This window comes from Aphis gossypii, unplaced genomic scaffold, assembly GCF_020184175.1.
Source record: "Aphis gossypii isolate Hap1 unplaced genomic scaffold, ASM2018417v2 Contig00892, whole genome shotgun sequence".
NCBI lineage: Eukaryota > Metazoa > Arthropoda > Insecta > Hemiptera > Aphididae > Aphis > Aphis gossypii.
Window position 1 is genome coordinate 826 of NW_026083345.1, and position 21482 is coordinate 22307.

The 21482-nt window shown below is 30.1% G+C and overlaps 1 protein-coding gene across 1 annotated transcript; it reads right to left on the bottom strand.

Annotated features, from left to right (window-relative positions):
• Positions 1–18592: 18592 nt before the first annotated feature.
• LOC126555517 (zinc finger BED domain-containing protein 5-like) lies at positions 18593–19885 on the bottom strand. The gene is made up of 3 exons (XM_050210432.1): positions 19813–19885; positions 19083–19737; positions 18593–18923 (listed from the first exon to the last, which is right to left on the bottom strand). Exons 1-3 carry the CDS (start codon positions 19883–19885, stop codon positions 18593–18595), a joined length of 1059 nt encoding a protein of 352 aa, XP_050066389.1.
• Between the last annotated feature and the right edge of the window lie 1597 nt (positions 19886–21482).

Here is a 21482-nt window from a genome sequence, read left to right on the forward strand (position 1 = left end):
TATCATTATTTATCTTATTATGATTTAGCTAATGTTCTTAACAAGGTAATTTTTCTTAATAGTCAAGCTAATCAAAATTAGTAATTTAGTTATAATATTCATATGCAATTTGTAACGTGCTATTACTCTATAGTCTATATGTTGTATATAATTTTTCAATCCATTTTATCTATTTTTTTTGTTTTATGTTACATCATTTTTGACACAATAAACAAAAGAAATCATTAATTGCATAATCAACAATTCTGTTTTCTTTAGGAATGCAATTAATGGCTATCCAGCGACAACACAGAGAACATGATACCCATTCTACATATTCATCATCCGGTTGACAACGATGCTTATCTGAGTGCCAGTTACAGTATAAACATATATTTGTCATATCTTCAGAATTCTCTAAGAGATAAGTTTTTAAATATTCTCTGTGAAGGTTAGGATCAAACTCTAAACTGAACTTAGAACTGTCCATATATTTTAAATGCATAATATATATATAACTCCACAATTAAATGCATCTTCTTGTTTTGGAACGTTTTCAACAGGGCATGGAATAGGTGTTAATAAAGGACATTGTTTGTATGTGTATCATCACCGTAGATAACATCTGATTTCAATATTTCAAATACCCTATTGAAACGACCTTTAGATATTCGACCATCTGTGTCATATGGATTAATCGGGTCCATGATATAACACTGTCTGACTTGAAATTTATAAAGACTATAATCCAGTGAGAATTTTTAACTAACCATGGCAGAATAACCATACTATCCTTAGTGAAAGTAATTTTGTTATACTCTTCTCCAATTTCTTTTTTTTCCATCAGCCATGTCACATCATTGCACGATAAATATGAGTGTTTTTTAAATCCAGCTTAAAAGCATACGACAACAAACAAATATCTATAACAAAGTTACACAACCAATTTTTTCCAGATAATGAATCAAAATCTGAGATGTGCAGATCGGTCATGATGTTACAATTTTTATCACTAGATAATAAATAACTATATTTTCCAACTAGATAGTCTTTATTTTTTGGCATCTTTATTCGTTTATAGTATGTCAAATCTTTAGGGAGCATATTTTGGTGAAAATCTTTAGATTGCACTGGTAGTTGAAACGGAGTTTTATAACTGCCAGGTGTCGAAATCGATTTCATTAAACATTATCGTCGAATGGCTTACTTAATCATGTACAACCACGTCGTTGTTAAAAGGCTCATCAACAGTGAACCTAGTCTCATTGTCACATTTGATGACCACAATGCTTTCAATACCATCGACCACTTTGGGTGAAAGATTATTTTCATCAGCTACAGAGATCGAAGACCTTGGGATTTTTAACGACAAGGCTGTGAAAGGACGGTACTTAGTGGGTTGGAGATGTTTTGTGTTGTTTCTCTTTTTTCCCCACTTTCTATTGCGTCCAAATGGTTATGGCTAGAAATTTCTGAGACTTTTCTTTTCCTATTCACTTTGGTATTTATCTGCCTAGATTCATTGTCAAAATCTAATGCACGCGTACAAGTTTTTTTTCTAATATTATACTTTATTTGTTTGTGTGCATTCATCACACGCTCTCTCATAAGTCTTAAAAACCGACCGCACTTCCACCTTCGGTCACCATCAAGTATGTCAACTTTTACAGTTTTAAACCAAGATTCAACGGTAGCATTACTCTGGCGGATTTCAATGCCATTGTTGAGTTTATTATTCATAATAGGTGTCCACAGTGCTAAGAAAGGTACACACTTGACTATAAACTCGTGTAAATATGATTCATCGTAATATTCATTGCTTATATTTTCATTATTTACAGAACAATGGGGCAAGACGCTAGATTTTACATGTTCTTTGATAGACTGAAATCTACAGTACATCATAGACTTATTTGTGTCGGATTCGCATAGAAATTTATTTTATTTCATCATCTGAATAATCTTTGCCTTCGTTGTTTGATTCATTCAACAGTTGGTGGTTAACATTACACTTGTCTCTCATTGTATTAATAGCATTTTTAGTTTCTCCTGTACTACATGGAGACAACAATATTAATGAAAATATTTAAACCAATTTTCAATATCCTCCAAACTCTTTGCATTAAACAGTAAACATATCCAATCGATAACATTATTTCTTTTCATCTTTTCTACAGTCTTATTGTGATTTGTCTCAGATTGAAGTATGTATATACATGGTTTACTATGATTTTTGTGTAATGATTTACACAGATGTTAATGATAGTAACATTAGACCCATCAACATTTTCAACCAATACTCTGTAACACCAGTTAAGATAATCAAATATGGAATTAAAACCATTCCATCCTATACACAATGCATTCATTTGTGCATAACTGAAATCTGTCACTATGTTTGTGAATACAGGCCAAGGCAGTTTGTGTTTCAAAACAAATGCTTTGAAAGCGTTCAACCATTGTGAAATTGCAACTATATCGTGTGCTGAACTAATCATCTCTACAACGGGACACGTTACACTCGAATTCCTAGGTAAAGGTACATTTACCACTAGAACATAGTAATACTCTTTTGGTGTTCTTGTCAATTTTCCTGACCAATGTACCAGTTGCATCCAAATAACCAGTTACTGATTTTTGATTTTAATTAGTTTTTTTAGTATGTCCAACTGTTCTTTACTATAGCAGTGTACAGACGGTATACCTACATGCTGTACAAAGTTGCTTTCTTTATCGTTACACATCAATAGAATATCATGAAAATCATCTTTATCATAATCATCAGCAGTCAAGGCCTCTGATCTGATTTTTCTAATGACATCATCTGATTTAATACCTTGCAAATTGCCACAACTCAATTGAGTGGGTGATGCCAAGTCAACAGTGTCTGACCTGAAGGAAAACGCTTTAGTCTTTTTTAGCACTTCTTTGTTCAAATCTCGCTGAAACCCTTTTACGTGATTTGTGAGACCATCATCATCTGGATTGTGATGATAATTCAAACCAGAACTATAGACATTTGCTACGAACGTTCCATTTGCAAGCTGGACTTTAATCCTAAAAGTCTTACACCCCTCATGGCTACAATACATGTACACATTGCAATGACTTTTAAAATATCTGACCATTTTCGCATTAATAACACATGTGTTGTTCACAGTTCTAATGCGCTTTCTGAACATAATAGGATATTTTGTTTTGTCCAAACGGGTTTGACTTTTGAAGTTTGTATAGTTCATAAGGGACCATTCTTCAAATGAAAATTTGAAAGATCCTTCAAAAAACACAAAATCATGGTTTTCATACTGTTTAGGAAATTGATTTTTTGTTTTTAGAGGTAGAACAATGCCAGACTTTACAGGTGTTTTCTTATAATAAGCATTCCTGAGGGGGCTTGGTACATGTTTTCCGTTTGTTATTTTACTTGGGGTAACAAACACAGATTCATCATTCATGTTTTCTGGTAAAATTGGAGTACTACTAGGTATTAATGGATCTCTCTTAGTTTGAATGAAATCAATTTCTGCCGATGAATTTGTATATTCAAATGATATATCATTGTCATTATGCAAAAGTTCAGACTCTGTGTGCACAGTATAAGAAGTACAATTTTTAAAATATCAGAGTTTTCATTAAAACAAAACTATTTGTATCAATTATATTGTCTGTGTTATCCATTTGTAAACACGATGATGACAGATTGAAATACTTTTTACATTGTTTGTACACTTTATATCTGTTAACTTTATTTATTGTAACTTTAATGTGTCTACATATGTTGGATAGAGTTGTGTAATTATAATTTACAAAATCGTTAGCCGTGTAATTACAATACTCAATACATTTTATTATTTTATTATTATTAAATTCTGATTTATTAGCTATAACATCACAGTTCATAGTTTCAATACACTTTCGAAGAGATGAATTTTTTCTTTTAATAGCATTCACTATAGATTTTTTCAAATTGTGATCATTACCTTTCTTAAAAATGGTCATGCAAATATTACTTACACAACTATCTGAAACCGAGACATTTTCAAAATTTAATTCTGGATATTCGGTGTTAATATAATGAGCTACCTCTTTCAATTTATCTTTTAAACTCATTTTTAACCTTATAAATTATTACTTACAGTGTCTGAAACAGTAATTCTTAGACACTTTTGATTGTCTGAAACAGTAATTCTTAGACACTTTTGATTGTCTGAAACAGTAATTCTTAGACACTTTTGATTGTCTGAAACAGTAATTCTTAGACACTTTTGATTGTCTGAAACAGTAATTCTTAGACACTTTTAATTGTCTGAAACAGTAATTCGTCGACAGTTTTGTGTCTGAAACAGTAATTCGTCGACAGTTTTGAACGTCTGAAACAGTAATTCGTCGACGGTTTTGTGTCTGAAACAGTAATTCGTCGACACTTAAAGCTGTCAGAGTCTATACTCCTCGGACAGCTACAACAACTACAACTAAAACTAAAAAATTAAAATTAAACGAAATAAAAAATTAAAATTAAATGAAATAAAACAATGTTAAAAATAAAACACAATAAAAAATTAACAATTAAATGTTTATAATGAACACTGTATAATAACAAAATTGAAAACACGAGGAATAATTCGAATAGTAAATATTTCTAACAATTAAATGTTTAGAATTAACACTTGAAGAATACCGCAGAAACACCGAAGTGAATTCGCAAGGAAAAAACTGCGGAAAACCAAATTGAAAGCGCGAGGAAAAAATCGGAGAAATACAGATTAGAAAACTTGAATAAAAACCTGGATCACTTGTGCCTGTAAATACATACATTTTAATTAATGTAATTAACAATAAATATTACTGCATACAATAATATTTTACACTTTAAGAAATCATCATTAAACTTGTGACAATGCGACACTGACACACATGTACAAATACAACACAATATTATAAAAATACAAACATATTAAAGACATGATTATTTTAAATTGAAAAAAAAGTATGAATCGTTTACAACTTATTATTACTTATTATTACTAGGAAAACAAACACTAATTTTAATAAAAATCTTCATATTGTACAAATATTGTAATACATGTGCTGACGATTGTCACTTTTTCAAATATTGCATATTTAAACAAAAAATATTAGACAGGTATGATTTTAATAATTAAAATAAGGATTTAAGCCTAAAAGGCTAAAAAGGATCCAATAACACTGAGTGATGATAAATTAAATATTGCTATCTTGTGTATAATAGTGAATGTAGACAGTAGACTGCATGAACCTGAAAACAGATGAGAAAAATAAATATATTGAGAAATTATATTCTAAGAGAACAGATTATATTTACTTGTTTGTAGACCATTCATAAATGGAAATCTTGTCATTCAACTTATTTTGCAACAGCTTGTGGATTGAAATACTCAAACATAAACACTCCTTCAATGATTAGAACTGTGACTAGATATTATGATTCATACCTATCAAATAATAAACTTTATATAAATATTTTTGTCATTACTTCTGGTACTCGGCAGTACCAAATTTTTTTACAATAACAAAGGTATTTCAAATATAAACAATCATACGTCTGGATATGACGACATACACTTAAGCATTAATTATATTATATTATATAAAATTTATCAGCACCTACAATAATGTTTATATGTATAAAATATTAATTTTATTATTTCTATAGCTATTTATTGACAGAGAAATACATAAGTATTTTTATATGAGATGTTAATATTGAAGCCAATTAAAATCCAGAATCAATCTTAATAATTAAATGCATTAACTATTTAAATAGTGTAGGTATTTATTTTAAAAATAATTTATTATAATATTTTTAATTGTTTGAGTGTATCTAATATAATTAGTAATTAATATTGAAAAATATAAATCAAATACAATATTACCTTAAAACATAAAGAAACAGTTTCTGTTTTTTTAACCTGTTAAAATCATTAAGATTATTTTTTTAAGTTTATAGAATATAACTTGAATATGTAATACATTAGTTTTCTAAGCTCAAAATGTCCATCCATCTTCTTAATGTGCCTACAATATATCTAATAACTACATAGATCTCTATAAAATATTAAGGGAGGCTCAAATAATTGGTATCAAACAGATAATGTAGTTGTGGATATTTTTCGTTTGCATTAACAATCATTATGTGGATAGTTAAACGAAATATTACAATGCACTTAAATAAAATACAACTAGATAATTAAATAACTAAGAAAATACTTACATTTCCAAATAATGGTTATACCACAGTATCTTTAACTTTTAAACAACATGGCAACGTATATTTGTTAGAACTTAGTACGTGTATTATATTATGGACTATGCCCGACTATGGAGAGATTAATAAGTTATAACCTAACTTTCTAGTTTCTATTATTATTGGTTTGTTACAAATCATAATGGTATGATGACAATATGTTCGGTATAATTATCGTGGTAATATTTATTTATAATATACTAAGTATATAAATATTAATATATATTTTATAAGTCTTATAAAACAGATAATTATTACATGACATAGCTGCGCTATCTTGTGTTTTATAACGGTGAAGTAACTTAGAAATGGCAATATAAATGTTTGGCGCCTGGAATTAAACATAATGCAGCAACACATACAAGGTTTCTTATCACTATTCGTCTGAAAAACAGTCACCTAGCTTTGGTCACCCAACTTCACACACGTCTATGAAGTGGCGTGATGTGTCTAATCCAATCAGGAAACGGCATTAGTGGTCCGACTCGGTGGCGTGATATAGTTATAGGCCACTGGACTTCGGAACTACGTTTTTATACTAAAAACGTCGGTTTACTACAATATTATAAAGCAAGTAAATATTTGTGATTCAACCTGTATTAAAGTATATTATATTTTTGGTAAGTATGAACATGTTAATAAATTCGTGTTAACTTCCACGTTTACAATATTACAAATTACAATTAAACTGAATTAACAGCCGTGTATATGCATTCTTAACTCCAAATGGACAGGAGTTACCTAGTTTGTATTTATGTAAATCGTTATACATAAAAATAAACTATTTTTTTTTATTCTCTTGACATGTTATTTAGAACATAAGAACTCACTACTCAAACCTTGTTCTATAACTTATAAGTGTATATGTTAGGTTATTATTTATAATAATAATAATAATAATAATACGATAAGTTGATAGTGTTTATTTTGTGTTAATGTTTATTTTTAACCTAAATGTAAATAAAATTTGAAATTTGTACAGTTTTGTCAGTTTAAGAGTTTGGAAAATTGCATGTTTAATTTTTCCATATCACTGGGCATTAAGGTTGGCCAAAAGCATGGTAAGACATACCTCAGGTTAGGCTGAGTACTGCGTTTTCTGTCATTAGTAAAATAAACATATTTGATTGTCTATCCAGAGATCCAGTTCACTAACTAGTTATCTAATTAGTTAAACCAAAAAATATTAGGTATATATATCGATGGTTAAAAGGCCAATTGTCGTAACCCTCACTTTGGTCGAAAATGGGATTATAACGAAATATTTAATTTCATATAATTTTCTTATGTTTAACCAATTGTCGTAACCCACCATACTGTTTAACTATTATATTTTTAAGATTTATAATTTATTTTAACGTCGTAACCCATAATGATAAATAGTGACAAATGCTGTAAGCCACATAAAAATATTATAGTATAAAAACGTAAGCCTCAAGACTTTTTTCTTCATTATGCCACATTGTTGTAACCCACATGCTGAAATCTAAAATGTTCATGAAAATAATAATATTATATTATTCCGAATGTGTTCGTATATGACATAGGTACACCAATAACTTATTACTAACATGACATTATTTAATAATTAAACAAAATAATGCAATATTATAAATTATAATATTTATAAAGACTTAATTTTTACGTTTAGAAATAAATAAAATAAAATTCGCTTCTTGAATGACAATAAAAAAAATAAAAATTAGGTATAACAACTTGTTTTCATTTTTAAGAAAATTAAAATTAGTTTCCCAAATGACAAGAAAAAAAAATACATAAAAACTATTAAACCAGGTTGGTATTATCTTCATCGTCTGTTTCTGCCAGTGCATCTCTAACTGTACTTTTCCTCGACATAGATAAATATTCCTGGTGGTACCTTGATGGAATCGCATTTGTTTCACAAAGTATTACTATATCTTTATATTTTGCTTCAGATATTGGTAGTTTTGAGTTATACACATGCATCAACACACCAATTTCATTTCTTTTTCTTTTTGTTCTTTTTGCTGTAACATTTATAATTTCAAACTCAGCGTCCAACTCGTAACCAAATGATATTTTCACATCTCTCGATTTTGAAAAATATACTTTTTTTATTTCACTGAATTTTTTTCCATTTTTTAAAACTATTTTAGGAAAGATTGCATGTTGTAATACTTTGAAGTCCATAAAGTCATTATGACTCATTGTATATACATCGTACGGTTTTGGATTCATTCTTGCATTTACCATAATTGTCGGCCATTCTGAAGGTGCCCAAACAATTTTATTTTTTAAATTTGATTCTATGGTAGCATGCACTGAATCAACAGGCATGTAAGTATGACCCGGCTGCAAAAATGTAATAGTTATTTCCTGGATATTCTTAGACTTATTTAAAATGAACCAAAATATTGCCGATAATGTTTGATGATTTTTATTTTGTCCAGGACAGGAGTCGCAATATAATGATACTTTTTTAATTTCTGCTCTCTCGTCTACAATTGTCAAATATTTTACTATTACCGAACAAATCTCATTAGCTCCACGTTGACCATTTTCTTCTCCCCAAATGAAGCAGTACCCATTTTTTGTACCACTTTCGTAAAATGACTCGTTGTAGATGGAATATTTTCTTGAATAGTATAACAACATACTATTTCCGTGAGGCGTATTGAGGACTTTTTGTAGATCGAATATATGGAAAATCAATGCTATCTGCTTTACCTCATAAAAATTTTGAATGGTTTAACGATTTGACAATAGATATAACACAAATTGAAGATGATGCTGAATATGGTTAATGGTTATATTTTAGAAGTAGATGTTATTTATCCAAAACAATTACATGACAATCATAATGATTTCCCATTTTTACCTGAGAATAAATGTCCTCCCAATTCAAAAGTAAAAAAACTATTAACAACATAAGAATCGAAATTTAATTATGTAGTTCACTATAGAAATTTGAAACAGGACATCGTTAATGGATTAAAAGTGAAAAAAGTTCATAGGATTCTGCGTTTTTCACAATCTCGTTGGATGGCACCATATATAAATTTATGTACAAATATGAGGGTTAAGTCAAGGAATGAGTTTGAGCGACAATTCTGGAAACTGTTAGTGAATAGTGTCTATGGAAAATGTATGGAAAATGTAAGAAAACGTATGTCAATGTTTCTAGTATCTAACGAAAAAAAAGCACATCGATTAATGTCGAAAACAACATTTAAAGATCGAACTATATACACAAAAAATTTAATGGCCATTCATATGAATAAGGCAAAAATTAAATTTGATAAGCCTATTTATGTAGGATTTGCAATATTGGATATTTCAAAGTCAATAATGTATGATTTTCATTATAATGTAATGAAAAATATGTATAGAAATAAAATTAACATTGTGTATTCAGATACTGATTCGTAGTTTACGAAATAAGAACTTCTAACTTTTTCGATGACATAAAACGAAAATTATTTTCTTACTTTGATACTTCAAATTATCCGAAAAATCACTATTATTCTAGTGATCGTAGAAAAATCAACCAGGTTATTTTAAAGACGAATTAAAATCTGAAATCTTATTAGAATTTATTACTTTACGTCCTAAACTCTATGCATAGAAAACAAATAAAGATGAAGTAAAAAGAGCTAAGGATGTTAAAAAATATGTTATTAATAATTGTTTACATCAATCCACGAATTATGACTGTTGTTAAAACCTAACCATTTAACATATAATTTGTTTTTATTTTTTTTTATAATACGTTCAATGAGAAAGGTGTCGGGAAAAAATGTTTTTTTTAATTCTTGTGTTTAAAAATAGCCTAATATTATATTATTTGAACTATCTTTTAGTTGATAAGTTAATGGATCTGTATTTAAAATTTTAGAAATAGTGAACACTTCTGTTGACCAATTTGGTGTATAACCTTTACTGAAATTATGTTTATACTTAGATATTCTTACTTTGTCATTAATTTTAAATTTAAGTTTATTTGATGTATTAATTTGTAATGTTTTTCTTTTAATTGTAACCGGGTTGATCCAAGCTTCGTGTGGTGAACATTTTATTGTTGAATGTTTTGTATTATTATAATTATATACTAATTTAAAAATTGAATTTATCCAATTCCATGAACCTGTTGATGTAAAATATTTGTAAATTTTATTTTTTATTGTTCTTATACCGCGTTCAACCATACCAGCCTTTATACTGCTGTATGTTGAATAATGTCTAATATGATACTTATTCATTATACTTTGAAATTCATTATTGTAAAATTCTGTTCTGTTATCTTTTTGTAATAATTTTGGTTGATTTTTTTTTAATATTTTTATTATACCTTTTATACACTCCTTTGCTGTTTTATTTTTTAGTGCTTTTACCCACACAATATACTTGGTAAATGTATCTATAATAATTAAAATGAATTTAAAACCATTATTTTGTCTAGAACGTGGTTGCATGTCTATTAAATCAGCTTGCCAGAGATCATCTTTAAACCGTATTACTACGCTTCGTCTAGGAAATATGTTTCTCGCTGGTCCATGTAACTCCTCAGCTAAACTGGTTAAGATTGTCATTATACTATAATATTTCTCTAGCGTAATTCTTCTAAAATTTATATAATTTCATTATTGACACCAGTATTACCAACATTTTGTGATGATGTTAGAAGATTTAATCTAGTTACTAGTTCATTCGGATCGTCATAATAAACTAATTGTGTTTGAGGTATTACATCTTTATATAAACCAGAACCTCTCTTAACCTTTGGGGTTGCAGTAAAATTAAACATTTTTTTCATTTTTTGGATCTGTAGTCATAGAACTGTTTTCTATTGGACGAAATTCAAATGGATCATTTGGTATAGTTGTATTATTATGAATATTACTACGTTTAGTGTTAGATTTAGATAAATGATCGGTAATTTGTGCTAAACTTAATCGAGGAGTTCTTAAGTTATTAATTTTATCTATTTCTTCGTTTAATTGCTTTTCCTCATTTTTCATTCTATCGTACCTATACATGTTTTACAACATTCGTCCATTTATGAAACTTTGAGGTTTTAGGTTTCTCATCTGCTTTTAAATGAGCTCGTGAAGTTTTAAAAATGTCTTAATAAGATTCCATATCTTGTAGAGTTGTATTTTTTGGTTCTTTCTCACATAGTAAAGTGAACTGTGAACAGGTCTTCCATAAAACGGTACCGTGAGCAATCGCGTATGGTTTTAGCAAACAATATTCGTAAAACATTTTCAACATCTGAATTAAATGCAATAGTCTTACACTGGGATGGTAAATTGCTCCCTGATTTAACTGGAAAACAAACTGTTGATAGATTGCCAATTGTTATAACTAATAATGGTAGTGAACAACTATTAGGTATACCTAAGTTATTACAAGGCACTTCGAAAGCTCAAGCAGAAGCTATTTACCAATACCTAGCTGAGTGGGGATTAATGGATCACGTAAAAGCAATGTGCTTTGAACACGGGTCAGTATAGAAATATACAATTTTATAATAAAATATTTATTTTAATATCATTTTTATAATAATAATTTATTTTAATAATTTAAACATTAAAATTTGTATGCTTTAGGCCGAATTGGCGGTACATGTGTTTTACTTGAACAATGGTTGGAAAGAAGTTTATTATATTTACCCTGCCGTCATCACATTTATGAGATAATTTTGAGAAATGTTTTTGATCATAAATTTGGTTCAACATCTGGGCCAAACGTCCCTTTATTTCAACGGTTTCAATCAGCGTGGCCAAAACTTAATCTTAACAACTTCAAACCTGGACTCCAAGACACTGAAGTTAGTCAACATTTAAATAATTCGACTGAATGTATTTTAAAATTTTGCATGACTGAGTTAACTAAGATTCAATGTAGGGAAGATTACCGAGAATTTCTCGAACTAACCGTTATCTTTTTGAATGGTACTCCTGCTCGTGGAATCTTTTCGATCGTCGAAGGCCATATATTGTTTAAAAATATTTATACTTTGTCAAGAATTTAAATTAAACAAAAGAGAATACGATTCAGTTCGTGATATTTGTATTTTTATTGTTCGTTGCTATGTTAAAGCGTGGTCCAATGCCCCAAATGCTTGTTTTGCACCACGCCAAGACTTACAATTTTTGCATGACCTTTATGATTATAAAACAATAGATGAAAAGTTATCTGAAGTTACACAAAAAAAATTTATCAATCATCTATGGTATTTGTCGCCAGAGTCAGTTGGTTTTGCATTTTTCGATGGTGAAATTTCTGACGATACAAAAATAAAAATGGTTCAAGCATTAAAAAATAATAATAATGTAGATGGAGATTCAATTAATGTAGAAAAACGTTTATGTGTAAAATTAAATGAAATACCAAGTTTTATAAATAAGACTGTTGAATCATTTATTTCAAATAAAACATTAAATTTTTTTAAAAGGTTTAATATAAATGTTTGGACTGCCAGCTATTCACTCAGCATTTGGCTGGGCAGCCACTAGAATAAAGGAAAGTGGTGTTCGACGTTGGTAGGGATAGGTGACCAATAAATATAAATAATAGCACGTCGTATATAAATGACAATAATATATTATAAGGCACGAAAAATGTGCATATGCTGGCCAGGAAAACGTCTTTCCCCGTGAGCAACTCAAAATAATAATAAACAATAAATATCAAATAATGATAGGGCAATAACGACAATTTACAATAATAATGATGATTTGATTACCGGTCGGCACATGCGCCGCGGTGGGGTGGTGTATCGGCGGCGGCGACTGGAACAGCTGTTGCGATGGTGCGGTGACACGCAGGTGAACGGGGAGCGGTGGCTGTTGGCGGCGGCGAATGACCGATTACGTGATGTGCAAATTACGTAATCACGGCACTGAAGTAGCGTCGCACGACGGATACACACACAATAATAATAATGCCGGTGAACGATGTATCGGGTACGAATTATAGCCCGTCGGAATCAGACGACTGGGATGTACCGACACGAATAAATAAATAATAATATGTGCGCGAATATCGGCGACACTCACGCGACGGCGAGTAACGGTCGCGCAACGGACAACCGGTCGACGAAAATGACGTCGAGAACGACGACAACGGCGTCGAACGGCGCGACAGCGAAATAACACAAATCGCGGAACAATATAATTACGAACAAGTGCGGATAAGTCGCACCCACGAGGTTGTCGCAAGACGGCACCGAATAACGGCCGGACGCGATACACGCACGGTTCGCTCAAGTCGAGCGTACGAAAAAAAAAAACAAGTTTTAGTCACCGGCGGTGACTTGGCCGAAGCCCGGTGTCCGCGCGACGCGCTGTCTCGCGGACCGGTTGCTGAATGTTGCGCTGGAAGCGGCGGGAAGTTCAAACAATAAATTATAACTATTGAAACATCGCCGTCAACTTGGGAGAACAATTTAGAATACAAACGGGGTAAAGAAATTATCAGCAAATTAAAAATTGTAAATGATACGGCTGAACGAGTTGTTAAAAATGGAAGATTTTAAAAAATTGGTTCAAAAAATGAAGAACAGAAGCAGTATATTCTTCAAGTTGTCACGGAATACAGTCAACGGTATTCAAATTCAAATAAAAGCACTCTTATGGAAAAATTATAATACATGCATACAAAAAAAAAAAGTTGGTTAAAATTTAATAAAAATCTGACATAATATGTAGACACTTCAAAGTCACCGTAAATCATGTTAATAGACATAAATTGTACACACAATTTAAAAACCACTTTAAAATGCCCTCATGTCTACCAATGGATAACACAGACAATAATGATTCAATTAAATTTAATTTTAAAGAAAATTCTAGTAATGATTACAATACTTTTGAAAATTGCATTTCTTATTCTGTACACACAGAGTCTGAACTTCTACAAAGTGACAATATTTCATTAGAATACAAGAATGCATCGTCAGAAATTGATTTCATTATGACCAAAAGAGATCCACTAATACCTAATAATACTCCAATTCTACCAAAAAACACAATCAATGAATCTGTTTTTGTTATCCCATGTAAAACATTAAACATAAAACATGTAGCAAGTCCCCTCAGGAATGCTTTCTATAAGAAAACACCTGTAAAGCCTGGTGTTGTTCTACCTTTGGGAACAAAAAATCAATTTCCAAAACAATATGACAACCATGATTTTGTATGTTTTTATGGATCTTTCAAATTTTCATTTGAAGAATGGTCTCTTATGAATTATACTAATCCAAGAGGTCAAATTCGTTTGGATAAGACTAAATATCCTATTATGTTTAGAAAGCGCATAAGAATTGTGAACAATACATGTATTGTAAATGTAATAATGGTAAGATATTTAAAAAATCATTGCAACGTATACATGTATTGTAGTCATGAGAGGTGCAAGACTTTTAGGATTAAAGTCCAGCTTGCAAACGGAACGTTAATGGCAAATGTGTGTAGTTCTGGTTTGAATTATCATCACAATCCTGATGAAAATTGACAATGGTCTCACAAATAACGTGAAAGGGTTTCAACGAGATTTGAACAAAGAATTGCTAAAAAAAACTAAAGCATTTTCCTTTAGGTCAGACACTGTCGACATGGCATCACCCACCCAGTTGAATTGTGGTAATTTGTAAAGTATTAAATCAGATGATGTTGTCAGAAAAATAAGATCAGAAGCCTTAACTGCCGATGATTATGATAAAGATGATTTTCATGATATTTTATTGATGTGTAACGATAAAGAAAATAACTTTGTATAGCATGTTGATATACCATCAGTGCACTGCTATAGTAAAGAACAGTTGGTCATACTAAAAAAACTGATAAAAAATCAAAAATCAGTAACTGGTTATTTAGATGCAACTGGTACATTGGTCAGGAAGATTAACAAAGAAAGTAAAAGAGTTCTGCAATATGTTTAGTAGTGAATGTCCCTTTACCCAGAGACTTGAGTATCACGTGTCTTGTCGTCGAGATGATTAGTTCAGCTCATGACGTAGTTGCGATTTCACAGTGGTTGAACGTTTTTAAAGCATTCGTTTTGAAACACAAACTGACTTTGCCCGTATTCACAAACATACTGACAGATTTCAGTTATACACAAATGAATACCTTGTGTATACGATGGAATGGTTTTCTTCCATATTCGATTACCTTAACTGGTGTTACAGAGTATTGGTTGAAAACAGTTACGGGTCTAATATCACGATCATAAACATATGCGCGAATCATTACACAAAAATCATAGTATACATATTTCCAATCGGCGACAACCGATCATAACACTGTAGAAAAAATGAAAAGAAATTGTGTCATTGATTGGATATGTTTACTGTTTAACGCTGAGAGTTTGGAAGATGTTGAAAATTGGTTCAAAATATTTTCACTAATATTGTTGTCTCCATATAATACAATAGAAACCAAACATGCCATTAGTACGATGAGAGATAAGTGTAACGTTAACCATCACTTGTCAAATGAATCGAACAACGAAGGCAAAGATTACTTAGAATAAATAAATAAATTTCTATGCGAGTCCGATACGAGTAATTCCATGATGTACTGTAGATTTCAATAAATCAAAGAACATGTTAAACCTAGGTTCTTACACTGTTCTGTAAATAATGAAAATATAAGTAATGAATATTACGATGAATCTTATTTACACCAATATATAGTCAAGTGCATACCTTTCTTAGCACTTTGGACACCTATTATGAATAATAAAGTCAACAATGGCATTGAAATCCGCCAGAGTAACGCTACAGTTGAATCTTGGTTTAAAACAGTAAAAATTGACATACTTGAAAGCGACTGAAGGTTGAAATGCAGTAGGTTTTTAAGACTTATGAGAGAACGTGTCATAAATGTACCCAAACAAATAAAATACAATATTAGAAAAAAACTTGTACGCGTGCACTTGATTTTGACTGTAAGGCTAGGCAGATTAATCCCAAAGGAAATGGGAAGAGAAAAATCTCAGAAAGTTCTAGCCATAACTACTTAGACGCAACAGAAAGTTGGGGAAAAAAAGAAAAACAACATAAACATCTACAACATACCAAGTACCATCCTTTCAAAGCCCTATCGTTAAAAATTCAAAAATCTTCGACCACTATAGCAAATGAAAATAACATTTTGCCCAAAGTGGTCGATAGTATTGAAAACGTTGTGGTTATAAAATGTGACAACGTGACTAGGTCCACTGTTGATGAGCCTATTAACAACGACGTGGTTTTACGTGATTTGAGTAAGCCATTTGACGATAATTGTTTAATTAAATCGGTTTCGACACCTGGCAGTCATAAATCTCCATTTAGACGATCAGTGCAATCTATAGATTTACACAAAAATATGCTCCCTAAAGATTTGACGCATTACAAACCAATTAAGATGCCAAAGAATAGAGATTATCTAGTTGTAAAATACAATTATATATCTAGTGATCTAAATCATGACATTCTGACTGACCTTTACTTCCTAGATTTTGATTCATTGTCTGGAGAAAATTGGTTGTGTAACTTTGTTATTGATATTTGTTTGTTGTCTTAATGCTTTTAAGTTGGGTTTAAGAAACACACACACATTTTATCATGTCAAAATGTAACACAGCTGATGGGAAAAAGAGAAGTTGGTGAAGAGCTTGAAAAAATTGCTTTCACTGAGAACAGTATGGTTATTTTACTATGGTTAGTTAATAATAATTCTCACTGGATTGTAGTTTTTTTAAATTTCAAAACCAGACAGTGTTACATCGTGGATCCAAGTAATCCATATGACACAAAAAGTCGACCATCAAAACTTCGTTTCAATAAAGTAGGTATTTGAAACATTACAATCAAATGTTATATACGGTGACAACAGAAAATGTCCACCGTTAATACTAATTGCATGCCCTTTAGAAAACATTCCAATACAAAAAGATACATTTAATTGTGGAGTTTATGTTATATACTACGCATTTACAATCATGGACAGTTCTAAGTTTAGTTTAGACTTTGATCCTAATATTCACAGAAAATATTTAAAGACCTATCTCTTGGAAAATTCTGAGGACATGACAAACATATGCCTATACTGTAACTATCATTCAGATAAGCACCGTTGTCATCCGGAAGATGAATACGTAGAATGGGTGTCATGTTCTCTGTGTTGTCGCTGGATAGCCATCAATTGCATTCCTAAAGAAGACAGAATTGTTAATTACAAAATTAATTATTTCTTCTGTTTGTTGTGTCAGCAATGATTAAATTAAATATACAGAAATATTAAATAGAGACTTCAAGTAGTTGAACAAGTTCAACTTAGGTTTACTACCAACCTGTATAATAGTTGATTATTTAAATAATAATAGCTTCAATATCTGTTAATAATCTTTTTTAAAAGTATCACTATAACTTAATTATTATGAAATTCAAAACATTACCATTCATGACACAAAAAATTGATAATGACAAAAATGTCTGGAAAGACTAGGATGCACGAATCTTTAATAGGAATGCTTAAAAAATTACAAAATATTTAAATAATAACTAAAAACAATATTAATTCAATACATATTTTACCAGATGTTTCAAACTAGTTTTGTTGTAGTGACTTGTAAAATAAGGCGACCCCGACACTCATTTACATAGGTATGTATATTACTAGACGTAGCTTTAAAAACACAATTTATAACCACACCAGTTAGCATTTCATAGACAATATGTCTATCTGCAAACTGACAGTCCGCAGTTTGATATTTCAAAGTAGGACGGCATTTAGTGTTTTGATTATTTTAATTTGTATTTAATGTATAATGTACTCACTACATGTTTTAATATCGATCCATCCAATGTTAAAGTAAAAATTAAAAACTAGTGTTGTAATCTCTCCCAAACAAAATTACAATAGAAGTTAGTACTGCATAATTTTAAACAACCTTAATAGATAAAATTAGCAATAGAAAAATTAATATTTATTAAGTTCATCAGTAATGCATGGTGGAGTATTATTTGAATCTCAAGATGCTGAATTAGTCAAGATCCCAACTTTTTCACTAGACTATAAGCCAAAGGTATTACTCATTTGAACCACCTTTTTTTTATAAAAACATAAATCAAAATATGATTAGAAAGTTTTTGCTGTTGAATGTGATTCTAGTTCTTACATATATGGAAATATATGGTTATGTGGTTCTCAACCTTTTTATTCTCACGGCACATTTCTTATAACCATACATTTTGACGGAACACTATAGTAATAAAGTAATAAGAAACAAAAAAAGGCATTTTAATTTTATTTAATCTTGTATTAATAATATATTATATACTTAAAAATGTAATGTTTAATGTGATACTTGGCTTTGTTTGTTTTTTGTAATTAGACTGATACGAGGACGAATAGACGACAGTGCTACTCTTATTTCTTCTTCTACTCCTAGAAGTTTTTCTCTTTTCTTAGTTTTAATATTTGTTAGCGTAGAAAATCCTAACTCGCAAAGGTATGAAGTCGAAAATTGCAACAAAATTATTAAAGCTTTTTCAGATATTTTTGAAAATTGTTCTTTCATTGATATCCAAAAGTCTTCAATCGGTTCTTCAGAAAATTTAATTTTAGGACTATGATCAGCAGAAATAGATATAAGTTCTTCTTCTTCTTGAAATGTTAAGTTATAACTAGAAATACACAACGATGAAAAAGGATTTCGTATCTAATCGTAGTTCATTATTTCTATTTCTGGGAAATATATGTTGATTTTATCTGCCAATGAAATTAAATGTTCTGAAATGACAGGAGCCAATGTTCTTGTAGCATTATTTGGTACCAATGGAAACATTTCGAAATTATTTTCAGTAACTTTCCTTTTCCACATGACAATTTTTTTTTGAAAAGCTAAAAGTTTATCAGTAGAAGTTAAAATATTTTCTTCGCGTCCTTGCATGTTAGTATTAACACCGTTAATATAATTAAATATATCTGCTAAATATGCTAACATAGCACACCATTTTTCATTTTTAAGAAGTTCACATAATGTTATGTTTCCTTCTGTGCTATAAAATTCTAGTAACTCTTCTTTTAGTTCAAATACTCGCATTAACACTTTTCCTCTGGATAGCCATCTTACCTCAGTGTGTAATAGTAAGCATTCATGTTTTGCGTCCATAGCATTACATAGTTGTTTAAATAGACGAGATTTCAATGGCCTCAACTTAATATAATTAACCATGGTTATAGTTTGATCTAGTACAGCTTTTAATTCTTGTGGTAACGTCTTAGCAATAAGTGCCTCACGATGTAAGAAGCAATGAGTATGAATTATATTTATATTAATTTGTTTTGCAAGTGTAATAAAACCTTTAATAGATCCAACCATAGAAGGTGCTCCATCAGTACAAATTCCTACGCACATTTTCCAGGATATATTTGATTGTTTGAAGTATGAATTTACAATTTCAAAAATATCTTGACCTTTTGTGTGTTTTATTAATTCTTTACAGAACAAAAATTGATTAGATATTTTATTGTCATGAATAAACCGAATAAATCCTATTAATTGCGCTTTACCACTAATATCTGTGGACTCGTCAATTTGTAGAGCAAAATTTGTATTTACATTTTCTTCTATATCCACTGACATATCAATAATTCTTCTTCCAATCATTAGATAACGAAATTTTCGAAATTTCATTTGATGCTTCATCACCTAACATTATTTTAACAATTTCACTACATAAAGGTAAAATTAATGATTCGGCTATCGAGTGTGGTTTTGTTTTTTGAGCAATTAATTCCGCAACTTTATAAGAAGCAATTTGTGCTTTATCAGACACTGTAACTTTTTTCTCAAAATACTTTTTTTGTTTTGATTGACTAGTCATCAGTTCTTTAAAATAATTCTGATCTTTTGATTCAAGATGACTATGGTTTGTAATTAGGTGCCGATTTAATTTACTCGGGACCATTGAGCTATTCGAAAGTTTTTCACCACACACAACGCATAATGGAAGAGCTTCTTCTTCATTTCCCGTCCATAAAAACCAAAACTTAAATAATTGTCAGAATACTTAAGTATGACTTTAGGTTTTTTCGCCGAATTAATTATTTTATTTGAATTTTCGCCACTATTATCCTCCATACGTCTTTTATTAATAATACATTTATCCATTTTATTAAAAATACTGTAATTTAATTATTTAAAATGTATATACTAAACCACGACTGTTAGAAAACATTGACGTTTAACGACTAATAGTTGTTCATAATATTTTACTTTATCCGCCAAATGATAATCATTATTGATAACGAAAATTAAGTACTAGGAAATTTCTATTTTTAACACGTAATAATACTATACGCGTGTACCACAGTCGCGACTCGCGGCACACCTACAGCCAGTTCGCGGCACACCTATGTGCCGCGGAACACTGGTTGAGAATCACTGGCACTATAGAGTATAGCTGTAATATATTTTCTAAATCATTAAACAATACAATTTTCTTTACATTTTCTTAAAATGTTGAAGTACTTACTCCATAATCTTACATATTTTTTTTTTTGTCAGAATTTTAAAAGTGTTAAGAAAACATGTATTTATTCATACTACAAAACATGCTTAACTTGATAATCATTATGTACTGTAAACCAGGGACTAAAATTGTGTGTAGTACGAAATGCTAAGTGTGTAATACGAAATTAAAAAGTGTGTAATGAGCAATGACCTGTAATAATTAGTAACTTTTTTACAGTTAATTCTTCAATAATTGAAAAATTATTGTTGGTAAATAGATAGATAAGAATTTAATGTACAATAACATATTGTAAACTATTCATTATTTAAAATTGTCTATAGATATCTCTAATCATGACAAAATTGATAGGTATGATCACAGATTTTTGATACGCATTCCCGGCTCCTCACTTCTCCATAGAAAGTGGTGGGAGACTTCCGCCTCTTTTCATTGGTTGTTGCTCTGCTGGTATTCCGCTGATAGTGATTGACGGTTATCAATTATATGTTATAATATACAAATTATTATATATATTATTATATATTATAAATTATAATATTTAATATTTATAAAACAAATTCTCATATAGAGTTATATCCACGAATACCTAAATATTTATATAAAATAATTATTTATTTAAGTTTTGTAAGTAATGACCATAGATATATACAACAACTAGATAGCCGTCTCCTTCTTATCATTGAAGTCAGCCGCCATTTACAAAGC